The sequence below is a fragment of the Pristiophorus japonicus genome, chromosome 14 (genome assembly GCF_044704955.1).
Source record: "Pristiophorus japonicus isolate sPriJap1 chromosome 14, sPriJap1.hap1, whole genome shotgun sequence".
In the NCBI taxonomy this organism is placed as follows: domain Eukaryota; kingdom Metazoa; phylum Chordata; class Chondrichthyes; family Pristiophoridae; genus Pristiophorus; species Pristiophorus japonicus.
In genome coordinates, this window is record NC_091990.1 from 66,353,621 (window position 1) to 66,380,780 (window position 27,160).

At 45.6% G+C, this 27,160-nt stretch overlaps 1 protein-coding gene across 2 annotated transcripts in view; it reads right to left on the reverse strand.

The window, feature by feature from the left end:
• The window catches only part of nipal3 (NIPA like domain containing 3), a 144,809-nt gene that overhangs the window by 53,272 nt on the left and 64,377 nt on the right, over positions 1–27,160 (reverse strand). The window contains exon 11 of one of the 2 annotated variants that reach the window (XM_070899275.1): positions 19,253–19,988. The exons of the other annotated variant lie outside the window; for it this stretch is intronic. Coding sequence (XP_070755376.1) covers positions 19,822–19,988 — 167 coding nt within the window. The 3' untranslated portion in view covers positions 19,253–19,821. Of the gene's footprint in view, positions 1–19,252; positions 19,989–27,160 lie in introns of those variants that run through there. 2 annotated transcript variants of the gene reach the window in all.

Consider the following 27,160-nt stretch of genomic DNA (forward strand, 5'->3'; position numbering starts at 1 on the left):
GGAAAAGGCATACACTAAGTACATAGATAGCAGGGGAGAGCATGACAAGAGAGAATATGAAGAGATTAGGAGAGAAGTAGCAAAACAATTAGAATGGCAAAAAGGAACTATGAAATTAAGTTAACAAGGAACATAAAACAAAATAGTAAAATATTTTACAGGCACATGTAAAAAAAGGAAGGTTGGATGGTAACAGAGCCACAAAGGAATGGACCAGATAATATCACAGGCAGCGATAGAGAAATGGCAGAAAGATTAAAAAATTATATTGTTTCAGTATTTACCAGGGAGATAGAATAGGTGGACACGACATTGGATGATGAGATTAGAAATTAGATAAATGCATTTAAAATAAAAAGAGGGGATATATTAAATAAACTAATCAAACTCAAAGAGGATAAAATCCCTAGTCTGACAGAGTACATCCATGCAATTTATAAGAATCTAAGGAAGAGATAGCTGAGGCAATACTTATCTTCAATAATTCGTTAGAACAAGATGGACTGTCAAAGGACTGGTGGATAGCTACGGTAATACTTATATTTAAGAAGGGAGACAGAACATGTCCAGAAAACTATAGAACAATCAGCTTAACATTGGTGGTAGGAAAAATAATGGAATCCCGAGTAAAGGAGAAAATAGAGAACATCTAGAAACTAAAAATATAATAGGGTCTTAAGAGAAATAGCAGCAGGGATGCATTGGTTGTAATTTACCAAAATTCCCTGGATTCTGGGGAGCTCCCAGCAGATTGGAAAACTGCAAATGTTGCGTCCCTATTTTAAAAAGGAGGCAGACAAAAAGCTGGAAACTATAGACCAGTTGGCCTAACATCTGTCATTGGGAAAATGTTGGAGTCCAATATTAAAGAAGCAGTAGCTCGATAGTTGGAAAAGCAAAATTTAGTCAGGCAGAGTCAGCATGGATTTATGAAAGGGAAGTCATGTTTGACAAATTTGCTGGAATTCTTGAGGATAGAAACATAGAAAATAGGTGCAGGAGTAGGCCATTCGGCCCTTCTAGCCTGCACCGCCATTCAATGAGTTCATGGCTGAACATGCAACTTCAGTACCCCATTCCTGCTTTCTCACCATACCGTGTGATCCCCTTAGTAGTAAGGACTTCATCTAACTCTTTTTTGAATATATTTAGTGAATTGACCTCAACAACTTTCTGTGGCAGAGAATTCCACAGGTTCACCACTCTCTGGGTGAAGAAGTTCCTCCTCATCTCAGTCCTAAATGGCTTAACCCTTATCCTTAGACTGTGACCCCTGGTTCTGGACTTACCCAACATTGGGAACATTCTTCCTGCATCTAACCTGTCTAAACCCATCAGAATTTTAAACGTTTCTATGAGGTCCCCTCTCATTCTTCTGAACTCCAGTGAATACAAGCCCAGTTGATCCAGTCTTTCTTGATAGGTCAGTCCCGCCATCCCGGGAATCAGTCTGGTGAACCTTCGCTGCACTCCCTCAATAGCAAGAATGTCCTTCCTCAGGTTAGGAGACTAAAACTGTACACAATACTCCAGGTGTGGCCTCACCAAGGCCCTGTACAACTGTAGCAACACCTCCCTGCCCCTGTACTCAAATCCCCTCGCGATGAAGGCCAACATGCCATTTGCTTTCTTAACCGCCTGCTGTACCTGCATGCCAACCTTCAATGACTGATGTACCATGACACCCAGGTCTCGTTGCACCTCCCCTTTTCCTAATCTGTCACCATTCAGATAATAGTCTGTCTCTCTGTTTTTACCACCAAAGTGGATAACCTCACATTTATCCACATTATACTTCATCTGCCATGCATTTGCCCACTCACCTAACCTATCCAAGTCGCTCTGCAGCCTCAGAGCATCCTCCTCGCAGCTCACACCGCCACCTAACTTAGTGTCATCCGCAAATTTGGAGATACTACATTTAATCCCCTCATCTAAATCATTAATGTACAGTGTAAACAGCTGGGGCCCCAGCACAGAACCTTGCGGTACCCCACTAGTCACCGCCTGCCATTCTGAAAAGTACCCACTCACTCCTACTCTTTGCTTCCTGTCTGACAACCAGTTCACAATCCATGTCAGCACATAGAAACATAGAAAATAGGTGCAGGTGCAGGCCATAATGAAACTTCAGTACCCCCTTCCTGCTTTCTCGCCATACCCCTTAATCCCCCGAGTAGTAAGGATTTCATCTAACTCCCTTTTGAATATATTTAGTGAATTGGCCCCAACCACTTTCTGTGGCAGAGAATTCCACAGGTTCACCACTCTCTGGGTGAAGAAGTCTCTCCTCATCTCGGTCCTAAATGACTTACCCCTTATCCTTAGACTGTGACCCCTGGTTCTGGACTTCCCCAACATTGGGAACATTCTTCCTGCATCTAACCTGTCTAAACCCGTCAGAATTTTAAACGTTTCTATGAGGTCTCCTCTCATTCTTCTGAACTCCAGTGAATACAAGCCCAGTTGATCCAGTCTTTCTTGATAGGTCAGTCCCACCATCCCGGGAATCAGTCTGGTGAATCTTCGCTGCACTCCCTCAATAGCAAGAATGTCCTTCCTCAAGTTAGGAGACCAAAATTGTACACAATACTCCAGGTGTGGCCTCACCAAGGCCCTGTCCAACTGCAGCAACACCTCCCTGCCCCTGTACTCAAATCCCCTCGTTATGAAGGCCAACATGCCATTTGCTTTCTTAACCGCCTGCTGTACCTGCATGCCAACCTTCAATGACTGATGTACCATGACACCCAGGTCTCGTTGCACCTTCCCTTTTCCTAATCTGTCACCATTCAGATAATAGTCTGTCTCTCTGTTTTTACCACCAAAGTGGATAACCTCACATTTATCCACATTATACTTCATCTGCCATGCATTTGCCCACTCACCTAACCTATCCAAGTCACTCTGCAGCCTCATAGCATCCTCCTCGCAGCTCACACTGCCACCCAACTTAGTGTCATCCGCAAATTTGGAGATACTACATTTAATCCCCTCGTCTAAATCATTAATGTACAATGTAAACAGCTGGGGCCCCAGCACAGAACCTTGCGGTACCCCACTAATCACTGCCTGCCATTCTGAAAAGTACCCATTTACTCCTACTCTTTGCTTCCTGTCTGACAACCAGTTCTCAATCCACGTCAGCACGCTACCCCCAATCCCATGTGCTTTAACTTTGCACATTAATCTCTTGTGTGGGACCTTGTCGAAAGCCTTCTGAAAGTCCAAATATACCACATCAACTGGTTCTCCTTTGTCCAGTTTACTGGAAACATCCTCAAAAAATTCCAGAAGATTTGTCAAGCATGATTTCCCCTTCACAAATCCATGCTGACTTGGACCTATCATGTCACCATTTTCCAAATGCGCTGTTATGACATCCTTAATAATTGATTCCATCATTTTACCCACTACTGAGGTCAGGCTGACCGGTCTATAATTCCCTGTTTTCTCTCTCCCTCCTTTTTTAAAAAGTGGGGTTACATTGGCTACCCTCCACTCGATAGGAACTGATCCAGAGTCAATGGAATGTTGGAAAATGACTGTCAATGCATCTGCTATTTCCAAGGCCACCTCCTTAAGTACTCTGGGTTGCAGTCCATCAGGCCCTGGGGATTTATCTGCCTTCAATCCCATTAAGTTCCCCAACACAGTTTCCCGACTAATAAGGATTTCCCTCAGTTCCTCCTCCTTACTAGACCCTCTGACCTCTCTTATATCCGGAAGGTTGTTTGTGTCCTCCTTAGTGAATACCGAACCAAAGTACTTGTTCAATTGGTCCGCCATTTCTTTGTTCCCCGTTATGACTTCCCCTGATTCTGACTGCAGGAGACCTACGTTTGTCTTTACTAAGCTTTTTCTCTTTACATATCGATAGAAACTTTTGCAATCTGTCTTAATGTTCCCTGCAAGCTTCTTCTCGTACTCAATTTTCCCTGCCCTAATCAAACCCTTTGTCCTCCTCTGCTGAGTTCTAAATTTCTCCCAGTCTCCGGGTTCACTGCTATTTCTGGCCAATTTGTATGCCACTTCCTTGGCTTTAATACTATCCCTGATTTCCCTTGATAGCCACCTTCCCTTTTTTATTTTTACGACAGACAGGAATGTACAATTGTTGTAGTTCATCCATGCGGTCTCTAAATGTCTGCCATTGCCCATCCACAGTCAACCCCTTAAGTATCATTCGCCAATCAATCCTAGCTAATTCACGCCTCATACCTTCAAAGTTACCCTTCTTTAAGTTTTGGACAATGGTCTCTGAATTAACTGTTTCATTCTCCATCCTAATGCAGAATTCCACCATATTATGGTCACTCTTCCCCAAGGGGCCTCGCACAACGGTATTGCTAATTAATCCTCTCTCATTACACAACACCCAGTCTAAGATGGCCTCCCCCCTGGTTGGTTCCTCGACATATTGGTCTAGAAAACCATCGCTTATGCACTCCAGGAAATCCTCCTCCACCGTATTGCTTCCAGTTTGGTTAGTCCAATCTGTGTGCGTATTAAAGTCACCCATTATAACTGCATGCACCCTTATTGCATGCACCCCTAATTTCCTGTTTGATGCCCTCCCCAACATTACTACTACTGTTTGAAGGTCTGTACACAACTCCCACTAACGTTTTTTGCCCTTTGGTGTTCTGCAGTTCTACCCATATAGATTCCACATCATCCAAGCTAATGTCCATTCTAACTATTGCATTAATCTCTTCTTTAACCAGCAATGCTACCCCCACCTCCTTTTCCTTTTATTCTATCCTTCCTGAATGTTGAATACCCCTGGATGTTGAGTTCCCAGCCCTGATCATCCTGGAGCCACATCTCCCTAATCCCAATCACATCATATTTGTTAACATCTATTTGCACAGTTAATTCATCCACCTTATTACGGATACTCCTTGCATTAAGACACAAAGCCTTTAGGCTTGTTTTTTTAACACTCTTTTTCCTTTTAGAATTTTGCTGTACAGTGGCCCTTTTTGTTTTTTGTCTTGGATTTCTCTGCCCTCCACTTTTCCTCATCTCCTTTCTGTCTTTTGCTTTTGTCTTCTTTTTGTTTCCCTCTGTCTCCCTGCATTGATTCCCATCCCCCTGCCATATTAGTTTAACTCCTCCCCAACAGCACTAGCAAACATTCCCCCGAGGACATTGGTTCCGGTCCTGCCCAGGTGCAGACCATCCGCTTTGTACTGGTCCCACCTCCCCCAGAACCAGTTCCAATGCCCCAGGAATTTGAATCCCTCCCTGCTGCACCACTGCTCAAGCCATGTATTCATCTGAGCTATCCTGCGATTCCTACTCTGACTAGCACGTGGTACTGGTAGCAATCCCGAGATTACTACTTTTGAGGTCCTACTTTTTAATTTAGCTTCTAGCTCCTTAAATTCGTTTCGTAGGACCTCATCCCTTTTTTTAAACCTATGTCATTGGTACCAATGTGCACCACGACAACTGGCTGTTCTCCCTCCTTTTTTAGAATGTCCTGCACCCGCTCAGAGACAACCTTGACCCTTGCACCAGGGAGGCAACATACCATCCTGGAGTCTCGGTTGCGGCCGCAGAAACGCCTATCTATTCCCTTTACAATTGAATCCCCTATCACTATCGCTCTCCCACTCTTTTTCCTCCCCTCCTGTTCAACAGAGCCAGCCACGGTGCCATGAACTTGGATGTAACCAACAGGATGCTTAAAGGGGAACCAGTGGATGTGGTGTATTTGGACTTCCAGAAGGCATTTGACAAGGTGCCACATAAAAGGTTACTGCACAAGATAAAAGTTCATGGGGTTGGGGGTAATATATTAGCATGGATAGAGGATTGGCTAACTAACAGAAAACAGAGAGTCAGGATAAATGGTTCATTCTCAGGTTGGCAATCAGTAACTAGTGAGGTGTCGCAGGGATCAGTGCTGGGACCTCAACTATTTACAATCGATATTAACGACTTGGATGAAGGGACCAAGTGTAATGTAGCCAAGTTTGCTGACAATACAAAGATGGGTGCAAATCGGGGGGGGGGGGGGTGGGGGTGCAGCCCGAATGGCACACTGCCCCCAAAATCTCCGGGGCAATTATCCTGGTTGCGTTATCGACTCCTTCCGCGGGCGATAACCTCGTTGCGCCACATTAGCACTCAACCTTCCCCCCACCCCCCGGAGGGGCTACAAAAAAAGGGCGATTTCCCTTGTGGGGAAGAGCAAAACTCGATATGAGATAGGCACCAAGAAATCAAATAGGGAATTCCGAAGGAACTTCTTTACCCAGAGACAATGTGGAACTCACTACCACAGGGAGTGGTTGAAGCGAATATTATAGATGCATTTAAAGGGAGGCTGGATAAGCATCAGAGGGAGAAGGGAACCGAGGGTTATGCTGATAGAGTTCGATGAGGAAAGATGGGAGGTGCCTCGAGTGGAACATAAACCCCAGCATGGACTGGTTGGGCTGAAGTGCCTGTTTCTGTGCCGTATGTCCTGTGTAATGGTCTGGATACAGACTAGACACATTCCTATGAGGGGGAAGGGAAAGGCATCCAAAGCTAGAGCTCCCTGGATGACTAAAGACTTGAGATTAAAGAAATTGGGATCATAGACAGTCTGGTGAAATGGGCAGACACATGTCAGATGAAATTTAATGTGAAATGTGAAATGATGCACTTTGGAGGAAGAATGAGGAGGCAATATAAACTAAATGGTACAACTTTAACGGATGCAGGAACAGAGAGACCTGTGGGTTTATGTACACAAATCTTTGAAGGTGGCAGGACACGTTGATAAGATGGTTAAAAAAAACATAAGAGATTCTTGGCGTAGAGTACAAAAGACTCCTCAACCTCTGGAGTCTCATGACATCAGGTCAAACATGGGCAAGGAGACCTCCTGCTGATTACCACCTACAACCCTTCTTCAGCTGATGAGTCAGTACTCCTCCATGTTGAACGCCACTGGGAAGAAGCACTGAGGATAACAAGGGCACAGAATGTACTCTGGGTGGGGGACTTCAATGACTATCTCCAAGAGTGGTTCAGTAGCACCATCAATGACCAAGCTGGCCGAGCCCTGGAGGACATAACTGCCAAGTGGGCTTGCGGAACAGTTTAGGTTCCGCCAGGACCACTCGGCTCCAGAACTCATTACAGCCTTGGTCCAAACTTGGACAAAAGAGCTGAATTACAGAGAGATGAGAGTGACTGCCCTCGACATCAAGGGATCATTTGACCGAGTGTGGCAGCTAGGAGCCCGAGCAAAACTGAAGTCAATGGGAATCAAGGGAAAACTCTCCACTGGCTGGAGTCATACCCAGCACAAAGGCAGATGGTTGTGGTTTTTGGAGTTCATTGGTAGGAGTTGCTTATAGCCCCGCCCCCCCAAAAGTAGTTGTAACGTAGGGCAGAGTATAAATGAGGAAATTAGAGGTGCATGTAACAAGCGTAATATAGTAATTATGGAGGACTTTAATCTGCATATAGACTGGGCAAATCAAATTTGCAGTATTAGTGTGGAGGATGAATTTATGGAATGTATACAAGATAGTTTTTTAGATCAGTATGTTGAGGACCCAACTAGGGAACAGGCTATTTTAGATCTAGTATTGAGGGTTAATTAATAACTTCACAGTAAAGGAACCTTTAGGGAAGAGTGACCATAATATGATAGAATTTTATATTACGTTTGAAAGTGATTTAGTTAAATCCGAAACCAGGGTCTTAAATGTAAACAAACTACGTAGGTATGAGGGGTGAGTTGGCTAAGGTAGATTGGGAAACTACATTAAAAAGGTATTGCTCGCATTTAAAGCAATGGCTATCATTTAAAGAATTAATACATAATTTACAACAAACATACATTCCTTTAAGGCACAAAAACCCCACAGGAAAAGTGATCCAACCGTGGCTAACAAGAGAAGTTAAAGATAGTATTAGATCAAAGAAAGAGGCTTATAATGTTGCCAAAAAGAGCCATAAGCCTGAGGATTGGGAGGAGTGTAGAATTCAGCAAAGGAGGACCAAGAAATTGATCACAGAAGGAAAAATAGAATGAGTAAACTAGCGAGAGACATAAAAACTGACTGTAAAAGCCTCTATAGGTATGTAAAAAGGAAAAGATTAGCAAAAGTAAATGTGGGTCCCCCTACAAGCTGAGACAGGAGAAATTATAATGGGGAATAAGGAAATGGCACAGGAATGTAATACTTTGTGTCTGTCTTCACAGAAGAAGATACAAAAAAACTCCCAGAAATAGTGGAGAACCAAGGGTCTCGCAAGAATGAGGAACTGAAAGAAATTAGTATTAGTAAAAAAATAGTACTGGAGAAATTAATGAGATTGAAAGGCAATAAATCCCCTGGACCTGATGGCCTACATCTTGGGGTTTTGAAAGAGGTGGGTATATAGCGGATGCATTTTCCAAAAATTCTACAACAGTTCCTGTGGATTGGAAGGGAAACTACAGATCAGTTAGCCTGAGATCAGTAGTAGGGAAAATGCTAGAATCTATTATTAAGGACATGGTAACAGGGCACTTAGAAAATAATAGGATTGAGCAGTCAACACGGATTTATGAAAGGGAAATCATGTTTGACGAATCTGTTAGGGATTTTTGAGGTTGTAACTAGCAGAATAGATAAGGGAGAACCAGTTGATATGTATTTGGATTTTCAGAAGGCATTCGATAAGGTACCACACAAGAGGCTATTGAACAAAATTAGGGCTCATGGGGTTGGGGGCAATATACTAGCATGGATTGAAGATTGGTTAAAGGACAGAAAACAGAGAGTAAGAATAAATGGGTCATTTTCGGGTTAGCAGGCTGTAACTAGTGGGGTGCCAAAAGGATCGGTGCTTGAGCCTCAGCTATTCACAATCTGTATCAATGATTTGGATGAGGGGACCAAATGTAATATATACAAGTTTGCTTCTGACACAAAGCTAGGTGGGAGGATCCAAAGCAGCTTCAAGGGGGATATAGACAGGCTAAGTGAGTGGGCAAGAACATGGCAAATGGAATATAATGTGGAGAAATGTGAATTTAGCCACTTTGGTAGAAAGAGGGGTGATGGGTGACACCCCCATGAGGGGAAACATCTTCTCTGCTCAACCGTTCTTCATAAGTCAACCCCCTCATCTCTGGAATCAACCTAGTGAACCTTCTCTGAACTGCCTCCAATGCAATGATATCCCTCCTTAAATAAAGAGACCAAATCTATATGCAGTACTTCAGGTGTGGCCTCACCAATACCCTGTACAGTTGTAGCAGGACTTCTCTGCTTTTATACTCTATCCCCCTTGTAATAAAGGCCAACATTCTTCCATTTGCCTTCCCGATTACTTGCTGTACCTGCATAATAACTTTATGTGTTTCATGCACAAGGACCCCAAGGTCCCTCTGTACTGCAGCACTTTGCAATTTCTCTCCATTTAAATAATAATTTGTTTTTTTATATTTCCTGCCAAAGTGGATAACCTCACACTTCCCACATTAAACCCCATCTACCAAATGTTTGCCCGCTCACTTAGCCTGTCCAAATCCCTTTGCAGATTTTTTTGTGTCCACACAACTTGCTTTCCCACCCATCTTTTTATCATCAGCAAACTTGGCTACATTACACTCGGTCCCATCATCTAAGTCTTTAATATAGATTGTAAATAGTTGAGGACCCAGCACCGATCCCTGCGGCACCTCACTAGTTAGCATTTGCCAACCGGAAAATGACCCATTTATCCCGACTCTGTTTTCTGTTAGTTAGCCAATCCTCTATCCATGTAATATATTACCCCAAACCCTGTGAGCTTTTATCTTGTGCAGTAACCTTTTATCAAATGCCTTCTGGAAATCCAAATACACCACATCCACTGGTTCCCCTTTACCCACCCTGCTCGTTTCATCCTCAAAGAACTCCAGCAAATTTGTCAAATATGATTTCTCTTTCATAAAACCATGCTGACTCTGCTTAATTGAATTATGCTTTTTGAAATGTCCTGCTATTGCATCCCTAATAATGGACTTTTCCGGTTCAGGCCGCCCCACATTGTTCCCTCTAATGGCCCCGGCCTGCTGATGGTCTTGCAGGTTGGGACCGCTTGGAAATCGGCGTAGTCTCAGCCTGCAAGACCATAAGCAGGCCAGGACCATTAGAGAGGGCAAAGTGCGGTGGCATGCCACTGCAAGGTACTGCACATGCTTCTGGATGAGGGCGACGGCTGCGAAGTGGGTTATTGGATTTGATGTCACCCAAATCCATGTCGATGATTGGAATGCGGGCAGGTACAACAGGAGCGGCGATGTCAGGGCGAGGGTTTGTAGAGGGACAGGATCAGGGCCCAGAAGAGGCGAGAGCCCAGGGGCAGCACAGACCAGCCGACACTGTGATATGTGTGCACGCTAGCAGAGCAGGTCTCCAGTCGTCTTGGTTAATCCTTGCCACTGAACCAAGACCTAGCTCTGTCAAACCCGTGTGGTGGCTGGTGTGCAACGGCCACCACACGTTAAAAAAATCTACGCACAGGCATCTTCCACCCTTCATGATGTAGTTCGGGATCTGGAATATCAGGTCCACATCAAAACACCTCTGAACTCATCCCTTTTTGACATGGAAGCAAGCCATCCTCATTTTGAGGGACTGCCTATGATGATGATGAATAATGGAGCCCAGCATTTTCCCAACCACAGATGTTAGGCTAACTGGTCTATAGTTTCCTGCTTTCTGTCTGCCTCCTTTTTTAAATAGGGGCGTTACATTTGTGGTTTCCCAGTCCGCTGGGACCTCCTCAGAATCCAGGTAATTTTGGTAGATTACAACCAATGCATCCGCTATCTCTGCAGCCACTTCTTTTAAGACCCTAGGATGCAGGCCATCAGGTCCTGGGGACTTGTCCACCTTTAGCCCCATTATTTTAGCGAGTACTTTTTCTTTAGTAATAGTGATTGTTTTAAGTTTCTCCCTCCCTTGATTATTCACTATTGGGATGTTTTTAATGTCTTCTACCATGAAGACCGATACATAATATTTGTTCAAAGTCTCTGTCATTTCCCCATTAATTCCCCAGTCTCATCCTCTAAAGGACCAACGTTTACTTTAGCTACTCTTTTTTTATATACCTGTAGAAGCTCTTCCTGTTTTTATATTTCTTGCTAGTTTACTCACAATCTATCTTCCCTCTATTATTTTTTTAGTCGTCTTTGCTGGTTTTTAAAATTTCCCAATCCTCTGGGCTCCCACTCATCTTGGCCACTTTGTATGCCCTTGTTTTCAATTTGATACCATCCTTTACTTCCTTAGTTAGCCACGGGTGGTTAGCCCTTCTCTTAAAAGTCTTTCCTTCTCACTGGAATACATTTTTGTTGAGAGTATGAAATACCTCCTTAAATGTCTGACACTGCTTATCAACTGTCTTACACATTAATCTATTTTCCCATTCCACTTTAGTCAACTTTGCCCTCAGCTTTGTAATCGCCTTTATTTAGGGTCAGGACACTGGTTTAAGATCCGACTTTCTTACCCTCCAACTGAATTTGAAATTTAACTATGCAATGATCACTCTTTCCTAGAGGATCCTTTACTATGAGATCATTTATTAATCCTGTCTCATTACACAGTACCAGATCCAGGATAGCCTGCTCCCCGAGTTTGGTTCCGCAACGTACTGTTCAAGGAAACCATCCTGGATACACTCTATGAACTTTTCCTCGAGGCTACCTTGGCCAATTTAATTTGTCCAATCATTATGAAGATTAAAATCGCCCATGATTATTGCCGTATCTTTCTTACAAGCCTCCATTATTTGTTGATTTATACTTTGTCCAACAGTGTAGCTATTGTTAGGGGGGCCTATAGACCACGCCCACCAGTGACTTCTTCCCCTTATTATTCCTTATCTCTACCCAAACTGATTCCACATCTTGATCTTCTGAGCCAACATCATTTCTCTCTACTGCACTGATCTCATCCTTTATTAACAGAGCTACCCCACCTCCCTTTCCTTTCTATCATTCTGAATTGTCAAATACCCCTGAATATTCAGTTCCCAGCCTTGGTTACCTTGCAACCACATCTCTGTAATGGCTATCAGATCATACCCATTTATATCTAGTTGTGCCATTTATCTTGTTACGAATGCTGCGAGCATGCAGATAGCTTTTAATTTTGTTTTTTCCACTTTTCCGCTTTGACACCACTTTGATACTTATTTTTATACATTGTGTCCGTTCCTGTCACACATTTCCCCCAGTGCTACCCTGCTCTATTGCCTTCTCCTTTCTCTTTGACTTTTTACATTTCCACTCACCTGAACCCTCCCTGGGTGATGGGCGAGATGGGGCAAGAAGAGCATTGTGTACAGTGTCGGTCTCCTTACGTAAGGAAGGATATACTTGCCATCGAGGGAGTGCAATGAAGGTTCATCAGACCGATTCCTATGAGGCCTATATTCTCTACAGTTTAGAAGAATGAGAGGTGATCGCATTGAAACATACAAAATTCTTACAGGGCTTGACAGGGTAGATGCAGGGAGGATGTTTCCTCTGGCTGGGGAAGTCACAAACCAGGGGTCACAGTCTCAGAATAAGGGGTCGGCCATTTAGGACTGAGATGAGGAGTACTTTCTTTACTCATCGGGGTGAATCTCTGGAATTCTCTGCCCCAGAGGGTTGTGAAAGCTCAGTCGTTGAGTATATTCAAGAGAAATTGAAGGATTTCTGGATATTAAGGGAATCAAGGGATATGGGGATAGTGCAGGAACGTGGAGTTGAGGTAGATGATCTTACTGAATGGCTGACTCCTGTTCCTACTTATGTTCAATCATCACAGCCCCAGGAGTTCCTCAGGGCAGTGTCCCAGGCACAACCATTTTCAGCTGATTCATCAATGACCTTCCCTCCATCGTAAGATCAGAAGTGGGGATGTTCGCTGATTGCACAGTGTTCAGTTCCATCCGCAATTCCTTGTATAATGAAACAGTCTGTGCCCACATGCAGCAAGACCTGGATGACATTCAGGCTTGGGCTGATAAGTGGCAAGTAACATTCGCACCACACAAGTGCCTGGCAAGGACCATCTCCAATCAGAGAGTCTGATCACCTCCCCTTGACATTCAATGGTATTACCATCGTCGAATTCCCCAACATCAACATCCTGGGGACACCACTGACCAGAAACTTAACTGGACCAGCCACATAAATACTGTGGCTACAAGAGGTCAGAGACTGGGTATTCTGCAGCGAGTGTCTCACCTCCTGACTCCCCAAAGCATACAAGGCACAAGTCAGGAGTGTGAGGGAATACTCTCCACTCGCCTGGATGAGTGCAGCTCCAACACTCAAGAAGCTTGACACCATCCAGGACAAATCAGTCAACTTAATTGGCATCTCATCAACTACCTAAAACATCCATTCTCTACATCACCGGCTATAACGTGGCTGCAGTGTGTACCGTCTACAAGATGCACTGCAGCAATTCACCAAGACTTCTTCAACAGCATCGCCCAAACCTGCCACCTCTACCAACAACAAAAACTTGTATTTATATAGCTCCTTTAACGTAGTAAAACATCCTAAGGTGCTCCACAGAAATGTTATTAAATAAAATTTGACACCGAGCCACATAAGGAGATACTAGGACAGGTGACAAAAAGTTTGGTCAATGATGTAGGTTTTAAGGTAAAGAGAGGCGGAGTAGTTTATGATGGGAGTTCCAGAGCTTAGGGCCCAAGGAGCTGAAGGTACTGCCACCAACGCTGGAGCAATTAAAATCGAGGATGGTCAAAAGGCCAGAATTAGAGGAGCGTAGATATCTCGGGGGTTTGTGGGGTTGGAGGAGTTTACAGCGATAGGGAGGGACAAGGTTTTGGAGGGATTTGAAAACATGGACGAGAATTATTAAACGGAGGTGTTGCTTAACCGGGAGCAAATAAAGGTCAACGAGCACAGGGATGATGGGTAAACAGGACTTGGTGCGAGTTAGGACATGGGCAACATAGTTTTGGATGATAGAACATGGGAGACTAGCCAGGAGTGCATTGGAATCGTCAAATCTAGGACAGGGCAGCAGGTGCATGGGAACACTACCACCTCCATGCTCCCCTCCAAGTCACACACCATCCTGACTTGGAAATGTATCACCGTTCCTTCATCATCGCTGGGTCACAATCCTGGAACTCCCTCCCTAACAGCACCTTCACCACACGGATGAAGGCAGCGGCTCACCTTCTCAAAGGCTATTAGGGATGGGCAATAAATGTTGGCCTGGTCAGGAATGCCCACATCCCATGAATAAATAAATAAATAAAAGCACAAGGAAGTTAGGCTATATGTCACTGGCTGGGCCCATATGGAATGGTGCCCACTTTAGAGGGTGCAGAGGTGATTATCAAAATGGTACCAGGGATGAACTATTTCAGTTATGTGGAGACGAGAGAAGCTAATCTCGCTCTTAGAGAAGGTTAAGGGGACATATATATTAGGTGTTCAAAATGATGAGGGTTTTTGATAGAGTAGATAGGGAGAAACTGTTTCTGCTGGCAGGAGGGGCAGTAACCAGAGGACACAGATTAAAAGGTAATTGTCAAAAAATTCAGGGGGGAAATGAGAATCGTTTTTATGCTGGGAGATGTTATGATTTGGAATGCACTCAACCTACTCAGAGTCCCAGTTAAAGAACTGCCTATAGTTACATTAGAGACGGGGTTCATGTCGCTCTCAATCCTGCATTCATACAGCACAGAAGGGAGGCCATTCGGCCCATCATGTCTGTGCCGGCTCTTTGAAAGAGCTATCCAATAAGTCTCACTTCCCCGTTCTTTCCCCACAGCTCTGCAAATCTTTCCATTTTCATTATTTATCCTATTCCCTTTTGAAAGTTACTGTTGAAACTGCTTCCGTCAACCTTTCAGGCACTCTCAGAGTCATTAATTCATCGTCCAGGAGAACGTTCTCTCCCCAAAGCTACCTGATAATAATGGATGCTTCAGCTGCTTGCTCCACAACTCTCACTAAACCATTCTAAAGCTCTCAATCCAACCCCATCCTCCCACTCGGTCTTCCCTCCCCCTCTCCTCCATCCTTGGTCTCCCCTCCCACGCGGTCTTCCCTCCCCCTCCCCTCCCACTCGGTCTTCCCTCCCCCTCTCCTCCATCCTTGGTCTCCCCTCCCACGCGGTCTTCCCTCCCCCTCCCCTCCCACTCGGTCTTCCCTCCATCCTCGGTCTCTCCTCCCACTCGCCCTTTCCCCCCCCCCCTCCCCAACCCCTTCACTTCCTCCTCTGTCTCCTCTACCATCACCCTCCCTTCCCACGCGGTCTTCCCTCCCCCTCCCCTCCCACTTAGTCTCCCCTCACCCTCCCCTCCCTTCTCACTCGGTCTCCCCTCACCCTCCCCTTCCTTCTCACTCAGTCTCACCTCCCACTCGGTCTCACCTCCCACTCGGTCTCATAAGAATTAGGAACAGGAGTATGCCATCTAGCTCCTCGAGCCTGCTCCGCCATTCAACAAGATCATGGGATCTGGCCGTGGACTCAGCTCCACTTACCCACCCGCTCCCCGTAACCCTTAATTCCCTTATTGGTTAAAAATCTATCTATCTGTGACTTGAAAACATTCAATGAACTAGCCTCAACTGCCTCCTTGGGCAGAGAACTCCACAGATTCACAACCCTCTGGGAGAAGAAATTCCTTCTCAACTCGGTTTTAAATTGGCTCCCCCTTATTTTGAGGCTGTGCCCCCTAGTTCTAGTCTCCCCTACCAGTGGAAACAACCTCTCTGCCTCCATCTTGTCTATCCCTTTCATTATTTTAAATGTTTCTATAAGATCACCCCTCATCCTTCTGAACTCCAACGAGTAAAGACCCAGTCTACTCAATCTATCATCATAAGGTAACCCTCTCATCTCCGGAATCAGCCTAGTGAATCGTCTCTGTACCCCCTCCAAAGCCAGTATATCCTTCCTTAAGGTGACCAAAACTGCACGCAGTACTGCAGGTGTGGCCTCACCAATACCCTATACAGTTGCAGCAACACCTCCCTGCTTTTGTACTCCATCCCTCTCGCAATGAAGACCAACATTCCATTCGCCTTCCTGATTACCTGCTGCACCTGCAAACTAACTTTTTGGGATTCATGCACAAGGACCCCCAGGTCCCTCTGCACCTCAGGATGTTGTAATTTCTCCCCATTCAAATAATATTCCCTTTTACTGTTTTTTTCCCCCAAGGTGGATGACCTCACACTTTCCGACATTGTATTCCATCTGCCAAGCCTTAGCCCATTCGCTTAACTTATCCAAATCTCTTTGCAGCCTCTGTGTCTTCTACACAACCCGCTTTCCCACTAATCTTTGTGTCATCTGCAAATTTTGTTACACTACACTCTGTCCCCTCTTCCAGGTCATCTATGTATATTGTAAACAGTTGTGGTCCCAGCACCGATCCCTGTGGCACACCACTAACCACCGATTTCCAACCCGAAAAGGACCCATTTATCCCGACTCTCTGCTTTCTCTATCCAACCAATTCTCTATCCATGCTAATACATTTCCTCTCACTCCGCGTACCTCTATCTTCTGCAGTAACCTTTTGTGTGGCACTTATCGAATGCCTTTTGGAAATCTAAATACACCACATCCATCGGTACACCTCTATCCACCATGCTCGTTATATCCTCAAAGAATTCCAGTAAATTAGTTAAACATGATTTCCCTTTCATGAATCCATGCTGCGTCTGCTTGATTGCACTATTCCTATCTAGATGTCCTGCTATTTCTTCCTTAATGATAGCTTCAAGCATTTTCCCCACTACGGATGTTAAACTAACCGGCCTATAGTTACCTGCCTTTTGTCTGCCCCTTTTTTAAACAGAGGCGTTACATTAGCTGTTTTCCAATCCGATGGTACCTCCCCAGAGTCCAGAGAATTTTGGTAGATTATAACGAATGCATCTGCTATAACTTCCGCCATCTCTTTTAATACCTTGGGCTGCATTTCATCAGGACCAGGGGACTTGTCTACCTTGAGTCCCATTAGCCTGTCCAGCACTACCCTCCTAGTGATAGTGATTGTCTCAAGGTCCTCCCTTCCCACATTCCAGTGACCAGCAATTATTGGCATGGTTTTTATGTCTTCCACTGTGAAGACCGAAGCAAAATAATTGTTTAAGGTCTCAGCCATTTCCACATTTCCCATTATTAAATCCCCCTTCTCATCTTCTAAGGGACCAACATTTACTTTAGTCACTCTTTTCCATTTTATATATCTGTAAAAGCTTTTACTATCTGTTTTTATGTTTTGCGCAAGTTTACCTTCGTAATCTATCTTTCCTTTCTTTATTGCTTTTTTAGTCATTCTTTGCTGTTGTTTAAAATTTTCCCAGTCTTCTAGTTTCCCACTAACCTTGGCCACCTTATACGCATTGGTCTTTAATTTGATACTCTCCTTTATTTCCTTGGTTATCCATGGCTGGTTATCCCTTCTCTTACCACCCTTCTTTTTCACTGGAATATATTTTTGTTGCGCACTATGAAAGAGCTCCTTAAAAGTCCTCCACTGTTCCACCGTTTAGTCTGTGTTTCTAGTCTACTTTAGCCAACTCTGCCCTCATCCCACTGTAGTCCCCTTTGTTTAAGCATAGTACGCTCGTTTCTGACACAACTTCCTCACCCTCAATCTGTATTGCAAATTCAACCATACTGTGATCACTCATTCGGAGAGAATCTTTTACTAGGAGATCGTTTATTTTTCCTGTCTCATTACACAGGACCAGATCCAAGATAGCTTGCTCCCTTGTAGGTTCTGTAACATACTGTTCTAAGAAACAATCCCGTATGCATTCTATGAATTCCTCCTCCAGGCTACCCCATGCGATTTGATTTGACCAATTGATATGTAGGTTAAAATCCCCCATGACTACTGCCGTTCCTTTTTCACATGCCTCCATTATTCCCTTGATTATTGCCCGCCCCACCGTGAAGTTATTATTTGGGGGCCTGTAAACTACGCCCACCAGTGACTTTTTCCCCTTACTATCTCTAATCGCCACCCACAATGATTCAACATTTTGTTCATTGGAGCCAATATCGTCTCTCACAACTGCCCTGATATCATCCTTTATTAACAGAGCAACCCCACCTCCTTTCCCTTTTTGTCTATCTTTCCAGATCGTCAGATACCCCTGTATGTTTAATTCCTAGTCTTGGCCACCCTGCAACCATGTTTCTGTAATGGCCACCAAATCATACCCATTTGTAATGATTTGTGCCGTCAACTCATTTACTTTATTTCGAATGCTGCATGCGTTTAGGTAGAGTGTTTTAATCCTAGTTTTTAAACCATGATTTTTAGTTTTGACCCCTCCTGCAGCCCCTTTATATTCAGAGGTCCTTTTTGTTTTTTGCCTTGGGTTTCTCTGCCCTCCACTTTTATTCATCTCCTTTCTGTCTTTTGCTTTTGTTTCTTTTTGGTTTCCCTCTGTCTCCCTGCATTGGTTCCCAACCCCCTACCATATTAATTTAACTCCTCCCCAACAGCACTAGCAAACACTCCCCTAGGACATTGGTTCCGGTCCTGCCCAGGTGCAGACCGTCCGGTTTGTACTGGTCCCACCTCCCCCAGAACCGGTTCCAATGCCCCAGGAATTTGAATCCCTCCCTACTGCACCACTGCTCAAGCCACGTATTCATCTGAGCTATCCTGCGATTCCTACTCTGACTAGCACGTGGCACTGGTAGCAATCCCGAGATTACTACTTTTGAGGTCCTACGTTTTAATTTAGCTCCTAGCTCCTTAAATTCGTCTCGTAGGACCTCATCCTTTTTTTTTTAAACCTATATCGTTGGTACCAAAGTGCCCTCCCCCTCGGTCTCCCCTCCTCTCGGTCTCGGTCTCCCCTCACCCTCCCCCTCGGTCTCCCCTCACCCTGCCCCTCGGTCTCCCCTCACCCTGCCCCTCGGTCTCCCCTCACCCTGCCCCTCGGTCTCCCCTCACCGGTCTCCCCTCTCACTCGGTCTCTGTCTCCCCTCCCCCTCCCCACAAATCTGGTCTCCCCTCACCCTCCCCTCCCTCTCGATCTCCCTTCTCACTCGGTCTCCCCTCCCCCTCTGCAAGACCTCAGTTCATTTTAGGATATTAAAACACTGAATGCCAGTCCATATTGTTAGACTGACTACACCTGGAGTCTGTGACTGACTCAGAATCGGGTGAGCTGGAAATCCCGAGCAGTCAGCGTTCACTCAGGTCCATTCCAACTCCCGACCAGACCACAAGGAGATACTACAGACCAGTCTCTTTTATTTAACCGTATCGCAGGCACATTTACTGTCCGGCAGGAAACACTGAACAGGAGTCCCTTTAAATAGAAATAAAACAAAGAAACAGCCTGCCGCTCGGGAACTCCGTCCTTTCACACACAAACACACAGCAAATACAAATAGTCATTAAATAAAGTGAAGCTTTGCATTTTCAATAATTACACAGAGTGCAGGGCCCCGGGGGAGGGCGCAGCCCACATCAGGAGCTCAGCAGCAGGGCAGGTAACCAAGTAAGGAGCAGATTAGGAAACCCAGCCCATGGAATGGGGACAGTGCTCTCGTCGTATGATTTACCTGTGTTATTCTGTATATATTTCATGTACATTGTACCTGTTGCTCCGACAGGTCGAGGGGGCGGGAGGCGACGAGCGGGGGCAGTGAGCGCTATGCTGCTTCTCTCAGCCAGTCACAGGGTCCGGAGTGCGAGAAGGGGAATAGTGAGAGCAGCTCCAGCAGAGGGGCAGTGCAGCCCATAAAGCAGGGCTGCCCCGAGTGGGCAAATGTGAGCTTCTCCTGTCGGGCCCGGGGCTCAGTCCCGCTTTGACTCGCTGATTGGGTGAGGGGAGCTCGGCTCCTGCTGCGCGTCAGGTTGCTGGTTATCGTCAGGATTGGCGCTGTCCTCCAGGGTGCCGTAGGAGAAGGAGCCACTCAGCTCTGGCTGCACCGGGCTCTTCTTGTTAAACAGGTTCCCCAGTCCTAAAAAACAACAAACCTCAGATCACCATTAGGGCCCAAGCACACGGCGGGGAGACCTTGGCAGGGGGGAGACCCGGGGGCGAGGGTAGGGAGGCCAGGGGAGGGGGGAGAGGGGCGGGGAGACCAGGAGAGGGGCGGGGAGACCTGGGGGGGGGGGGGGGGAAGAGGGACCAGGGCTTGGGGGGGGTGGGGGAGGCGCAGAGACCCGGGGCGTATAAAAGGAGGATGGGGGGAAACACAGAGACGCACATACTCACTCAGACCTAGAATGAGACCAGTACTGAGTGATTGTACCACGAGGAAAGGCTGAACATACTGAGGCTCTTTTCTCCAGAAACGGAATGCTGAGGGGTGACCTTTAAGATAGTAAAAGGTTTGGATAGGGCAGGCGTAGAGAAAATGTTTCCACTAGGGGCCATACAACAAGTCTGCAGGGCATATGGGAGGCTGAGAATTTCCCGCAGCACACGTTCCAGAAGGTGGTGACCCCACGGCCACAGAGAGTGCAGGAGGATAGTTGGTGGGTGGCCACCCGGCAGGGTAGGAAGAGGCCTCCGGGAGTGAGGCACTCTCAATAACTCCATCTGAGTGCGTATGTGTGTCTCTCTGTGTTTCTAGAGCACATCCACAGCATCACGGGGCAAGGGCTTGCACAGAGGGACAGCAAAGTGTTGGAATGCCCTGGTCATAGGGCATCCAATAGTCAGCGGGTACAGACAGGAGTTTCTACAACTGCCGACGTGAGCCTCCCCGGTGCCAGGGTAAGGGACATCACTGAAAGAGTGCACAACAGAGAGTGTTGGAGATCTTTGAGGATGTAACGAGCAGGGTGGATAAGGGGGAACCAGTGGATGTGGTGTATTTGGATTTCCAGAAGACATTCGATAAGGTGCCACATAAAAGGCACATGATACAAGTTCACAGGGTTGGGGGTAATATATTAGCATTGATAGAGGATTGGCTAACTAACAGAAAACAGAGAGTCGGGATAAATGGGTCACTTTTCGGTTGGGAAACAGTAACTAGTGGGGTGCCACAGGAATCAGTGCTGGGGCCTCAACTATTTACAATCTATATTAATGACTTGGATGAAGGGAACGAGTGTAATGTAGCCAAGTTTGGTGATGATACAAAGACGGGCAGGAGAGCAAATTGTGAGGAGGACATAGACAGGCTAGGCACGGCAAGTGATCAGGGAGGCAAATGGAATGTTGGCCGCCCGTGCACGGGGGATGGGGTATGCAAGCAGATGGGTCCTGCTACAACTGTACAGGTACTGGTGCGGTGGTCGGCTCCGTCGTCTCGCCCTCGCCCTCGCCCTCACCCCGCTCCTCCTCCTCCTCCTCCTCCTCCTCCTCCTCCTCTCCCCCCCCCCCCCCCCCACAATAGGGTTCCCCTTGTCCTCAGTGTACAGTCTCCACATTCCTCTGCCATTTCCACCATGATCCCATCACCAAACGCATATTCTCCTCCCCTTTCAGCATTTCTAAGGGACCATTCCTGGTCCGCTCTTCTGTCACCCCCAGCAGCCCCTCCCCTTCCCACAGCACCTTCCCGTGCAAGCGCAGGAGATGCAACACCTGCCCTTTTACATAAGAACATAAGAAATAGGAACAGGAGTAGGCCATACGGCCCCTCGCGCCTGCTCCGCCATTCAATAAGATCATGGCTGATCTGATCATGGACTCAGCTCCACTTCCCCGCCCACTCCCCATAATCCCTTATCGTTTAAGAAACTATCTATTTCTGTCTTAAATGTATTCAATGTCCCAGCTCTGCGGCAGCAAATTCCACAGATTTACAACCATCAGAGAAGAAATTTCTCTTCATCTCAGTTTTAAATGGGTGACCCTTATTCTAAGATCACGCCGTCTAGTTCTAGTCTCCCCCATCAGTGGAAACATCCTCTCTGCATCCACCTTGTCAAGCCCCCTCATAATCTTATATGTTTCGATAAGATCACCTCTCATTCTACTGAATTCCAATGAATAGAGGCCCAACCTTAATCATGCAGGACAAGTCTTCTAGAATTTTTTGAGGATATAACTAGTAGAGTGGACAAGGGAGAACCAGTGGACGTGGTGTATTTGGACTTTAAAAAGGCTTTTGACAAGGTCCCACACAAGAGATTAGTGTGCAAAATTAAAGCACATGGTATTGGGGGTAATGTATTGACGTGGATAGAGAACTGGTTGGTAGACAGGAAGCAAAGAGTAGAAATAAACGGGTCCTTTTCAGAATGGCAGGCAGTGATTAGTGGGGTACAGCAAGGTTCAGTGCTGGGACCCCAGCTATTAACAAATTGAATGTAATATCTCCAAGTTTGCAGATGACACTAAACTGGATGGCAGTGAGAGCTGTGAGGAAGATGCTAAGAGGCTGCAGGGTGACTTAGACAGGTTAGGTGAGTGGGCAAATGCATGGCAGATGCAGCATAATGTGGAAAATGTAAGGTTATCCACTTTGGTGGCAAAAACAGGAAGGCAGAATATTATCTGAATGGTGACAGATTAGGAAAAGGGGAGGTGCAACGAGACCTGGGTGTCATGGTACATCAGTCATTGAAAGTTGGCATGCAGGTACAGTAGGCGGTGAAGGTGGCAAATGGCATGTTGGCCTTCATTGAGTATAGGAACAGGGAGGTCTTACTGCAGTTGTACAAGACCTTGGTGAGGCCACACCTTGAATACTGTGTACAGTTTTGGTCTCCTAATCTGAGGAAGGACATTCTTGCTATTGAGGGAGTGCAGCGAAGGTTCACCAGACTGATTCCCGGGATGGCAGGACTGACATATGAAGAAAGACTGGATCAACTAGGCTTATATTCACTGGAATTTAGATGAATGAGAGGGGATCTCATAGGAACATATAAAATTCTGACAGGATTGGACAGGTTAGATGCAGGAAGAATGTTCCCGATGTTGGGGAAGTCCAGAACCAGGGGTAACAGTCTAAGGATAAGGGGTAAGCCATTTAGGACCGAGATGCGGAGAAACTTCTTCACTCAGAGAATTGTGAACCTGTGGAATTCTCTACCACAGAAAGTTGTTGAGGCCAGTTCGTTAGATATATCCAAAAGGGAGTTAGATGTGGCCCTTACGGCTAAAGGGGTCGAGGGGTATGGAGAGAAACCAGGAATGGGGTACTGAAGTTGCATGATCAGCCATGATAATATTGAATGGTGGTGCTGGCTCGAAGGGCTGAATGGCCTACTCCTGCACCTATTTTCTATGTTTCAACCTACTCAACCTTTCCTCATAATTCAACCCCCTCATCTCCGGAATCAACCTAGTGAACCTTCTCTGAACTGCCTCCAAAGCAAGTATATCCTTTCGTAAATATGGAAACCAAAACTGCACGCAGTATTCCAGGTGTGACCTCACCAATATCCTGTACAACTGTAGCAAGGCTTCTCTGCTTTTATACTCCAACCCCTTTGCAATAAAGGCCAAGATTCCATTGGTCTTCCTGATCACTTGCTGTACTGGATTGCTACCAGTGCCACGAGCTAATCAGAGTGGAGGGAGCAGGATAGTTAGAATAAATACGTGGCTTGAGCAGTGGTACAAGACGGAGGGATTCAAATTCCTGGGACATTGGAACCAGTTCTGGGGGAAGTGGGACCTGTACAAAAGGGACGGGTTGCACTTGGGCAGGACTGGAACTGATGTCCTGGGGGTAACATTTGCTAATGCAGTTCGGGAGTGTTTAAACTAATATGGCAGGGGAATGCAGCGAGACAGGACGAAGTAATAGGGAGTCAGAAACAGATGGTAGAAAGGTAAAAAGCAATAGTGGAAGGCCGAGTAAACAAAGGCAAGAAACAGAAAGGACCACACTACATCATAATTCTAAAAGGACAAAGGGTGTTAAAAAAACAAGCCTGAAGGCTATGTGTCTTAATGCAAGGAGTATCCGTGATAAGGTGGATGAATTAACTGTGCAAATGATGTTAACAGATATGATGTGATTGGGATTACAGAGACATGGCTCCAGGATGATCAGGGTTGGGAACTCAATATCCAAGGGTATTCAACATTCAGGAAGCATAGGATAAAAGGAAAAGGAGGTGGGATATCATTGCTGGTTAAAGAGGAGATTAATGCAATAGTTAGGAAGGACATTAGCTTGGATGATGTGGAATCTATGTGGGGAGAACACCAAAGGGCAAAAAACATTAGTAGGAGTTGTGTACAGACCTCCAAACAGTAGTAGTGAAGTTGGGGAGGGCATCAAACAGGAAATTAGGGGTGCATGCAATAAAGGTGCAGCAGTTATAATGGGTGACTTTAATATGCATATAGATTGGGTTAACCAAACTGGAAGCAATACGGTGGAGGAGGATTTCCTGGAGTGCATAAGGGATGGTTTTCTAGTCCAATATGTCGAGGAACCAACTAGGGGGGAGGCCATCTCAGATTGGGTGTTGTGTAATGAGAGGTGATTAATTAGCAATCTCGTTGTGCGAGGCCCCTTGGGGAAGAGTGACCATAACATGGTGGAATTCTACTTTAGGATGGCGAATGAAACAGTTAATTCAGAGACCATGGTCCAGAACTTAAAGAAGGGTAACTTTGAAGGTATGAGGCGTGAATTGGCTAGGATAGATTGGCAAATTATACTTAAGGGGTGGACAGTGGATGGGCAATGGCAGACATTTAGAGACCGCATGGATGAACTACAACAATTGTACATCCCTGTCTGGCGTAAAAATAAAAAAGGGAAGGTGGCCCAACCGTGGCTATCAAGGGGAATAGTATTAAAGCCAAGGAAGTGGCATAAAATTGGCCAGAAATAGCATCGAACCCAGGGACTGGGAGAAATTTAGAACTCAGCAGAGGAGGACAAAGGGTTTGATTAGGGCAGGGAAAATAGAGTATGAGAGGAAGCTTGCAGGGAACATTAAGACGGAGTGCAAAAGCTTCTATAGATATATAAAGAGAAAAAGGTTAGTAAAGACAAACGTAGGTCCCATGCAGTCAGAATCAGGGGAAGTCATAACGGGGAACAAAGAAATGGCAGATAAATTGAACAAGTACTTTGGTTCGGTTTCACTAAGGAGGACACAAACAACCTTCCGGATATAAAAGGGGTCAGAGGGTCTAGTAAGAAGGAGGAAATGAGGGAAATCCTCATTCGTCGGGAAGTAGTGTTGGGGAAATTGATGGGATTGAAGGCCAATAAATCCCCAGGGCCTGATGGACTACATCCCAGAGTACTTAAGGAGGTGGCCTTGGAAATAGCGGATGCATTGACAGTCATTTTCCAACATTCCATAGACTCTAGATCAGTTCCTATGGAGTGGAGGGTAGCCAATGTAACCCCACTTTTTAAAAAAGGAGGGAGAGAGAAAACAGGGAATTATAGACCGGTCAGCCTGACATCGGTAGTGGGTAAAATGATGGAATCAATTATTAAGGATGTCATTGCAGCGCATTTGGAAAGAGGTGACATGATAGGTCCAAGTCAGCATGGATTAGTGAAAGGGAAAGCATGCTTGACAAATCTTCTGGAATTTTTTGAGGATGTTTCCATTAGAGTGGACAAGGGAGAACCAGTTGATGTGGTGTATTTGGACTTTCAGAAGTCTTTCAACAAGGTCCCACAAAAGAGATTAATGTGCAAAGTTAAAGCACATGGGATTGTGGGTAGTGTGCTGACGTAGATTGAGAACTGGTTGGCAGACAGGAAGCAAAGAGTAGGAATAAATGGGTACTTTTCAGAATGGCAGGCAGTGACTAGTGGGGTACCACAAGGTTCTGTGCTGGGGCCCCCCAGCTGTTTACATTGTACATTAATGATTTAGATGGGGGGATTAAATGTAGTATCTCCAAATTTGCGGATTACACTAAGTTGGGTGGCAGTGTGAGCTGCGAGGAGGATGCTATGAGGCTGCAGAGTGACTTGGATAGGTTAGGTGAGTGGGAAAATGCATGGCAGATGAAGTATATAATGTGGATAAATGTGAGTTTATCCACCTTGGTGGTAAAAACAGAGAGACAGACTATTATCTGAATGGTGACAGATTAGGAAAAGGGGAGGTGCAACAAGACCTGGGTGTCATGGTACATCAGTCATTGAAGGTTGGCATGCAGGTACAGCAGGCGGTTAAGAAAGCAAATGGCATGTTGGCCTTCATAGCAAGGGGATTTGAGTACAGGGCAGGGAGGTGTTACTACAGTTGTACAGGGCATTGGTGAGGCCACACCTGGAGTATTGTGTACAGTTTTGGTCTCCTAACTTGAGGAAGGACATTCTTGCTATTGAGGGAGTGCAGCGAAGGTTGACCAGACTGATTCCCGGGATGGTGGGACTGACATATCAAGAAAGACTGGATCAACTGGGCTTGTTTTCACTGGAGTTCAGAAGAACGAGAGGGGATCTCATAGAAACGTTTAAAATTCTGATGGGTTTAGACAGGTTAGATGCAGGAAGAATGTTCCCAATGTTAGGGAAGTCCAGAACCAGGGGTCACAGTCTAAGGATAAGGGGTAAGCCATTTAGGACCGAGGTGAGGAGAAACTTCTTCACCCACAGAGTGGTGAACCTGTGGAATTCTCTACCACAGGAAGTTGTTGAGGCCAATTCATTTAATATATTCAAAAAGGAGTTAGATGTAGTCCTTACTACCAGGGGGATCAAGGGGTATGGCGAGAAAGCAGGAATGGGGTACTGAAGTTGAATGTTCAGCCATGAACTCACTGAATGGCAGTGCAGTCTCAAAGGGCCAAATGGCCTACTCCTGCACCTATTTTCTATGTTTACCTGCATACTAACCTTTTGTGTTTCATGCACAAGTACCCCTAGGTCCCGCTGTACTGCAGCACTTTGCAATCTTTCTCCATTTAAATAATAACTTGCTCTTTGATTTTTCTGCCAAAGTGCATGATCTCCCACTTTCCAACATTATACTCCATCTGCCAAATTTTTGCCCACTCACTTAGCCTGTCTATGTCCTATTGCAGCTTTTTGGGTCCTCCTCACACATTGGTTTTCCTCCCACCTTTGTATCGTCAGCAAACTTGGTTACGTTACACTCGGTCCCTTCATCCAAGTCATTAATATAGATTGTAAATAGTTGGGGTCCCAGCACTGATCCCTGCGGCACCTCACTAGTAACTGGTTGACAACCAGAGAATGAACCATTTGTCCCGACTCTGTTTTCTGTTAGT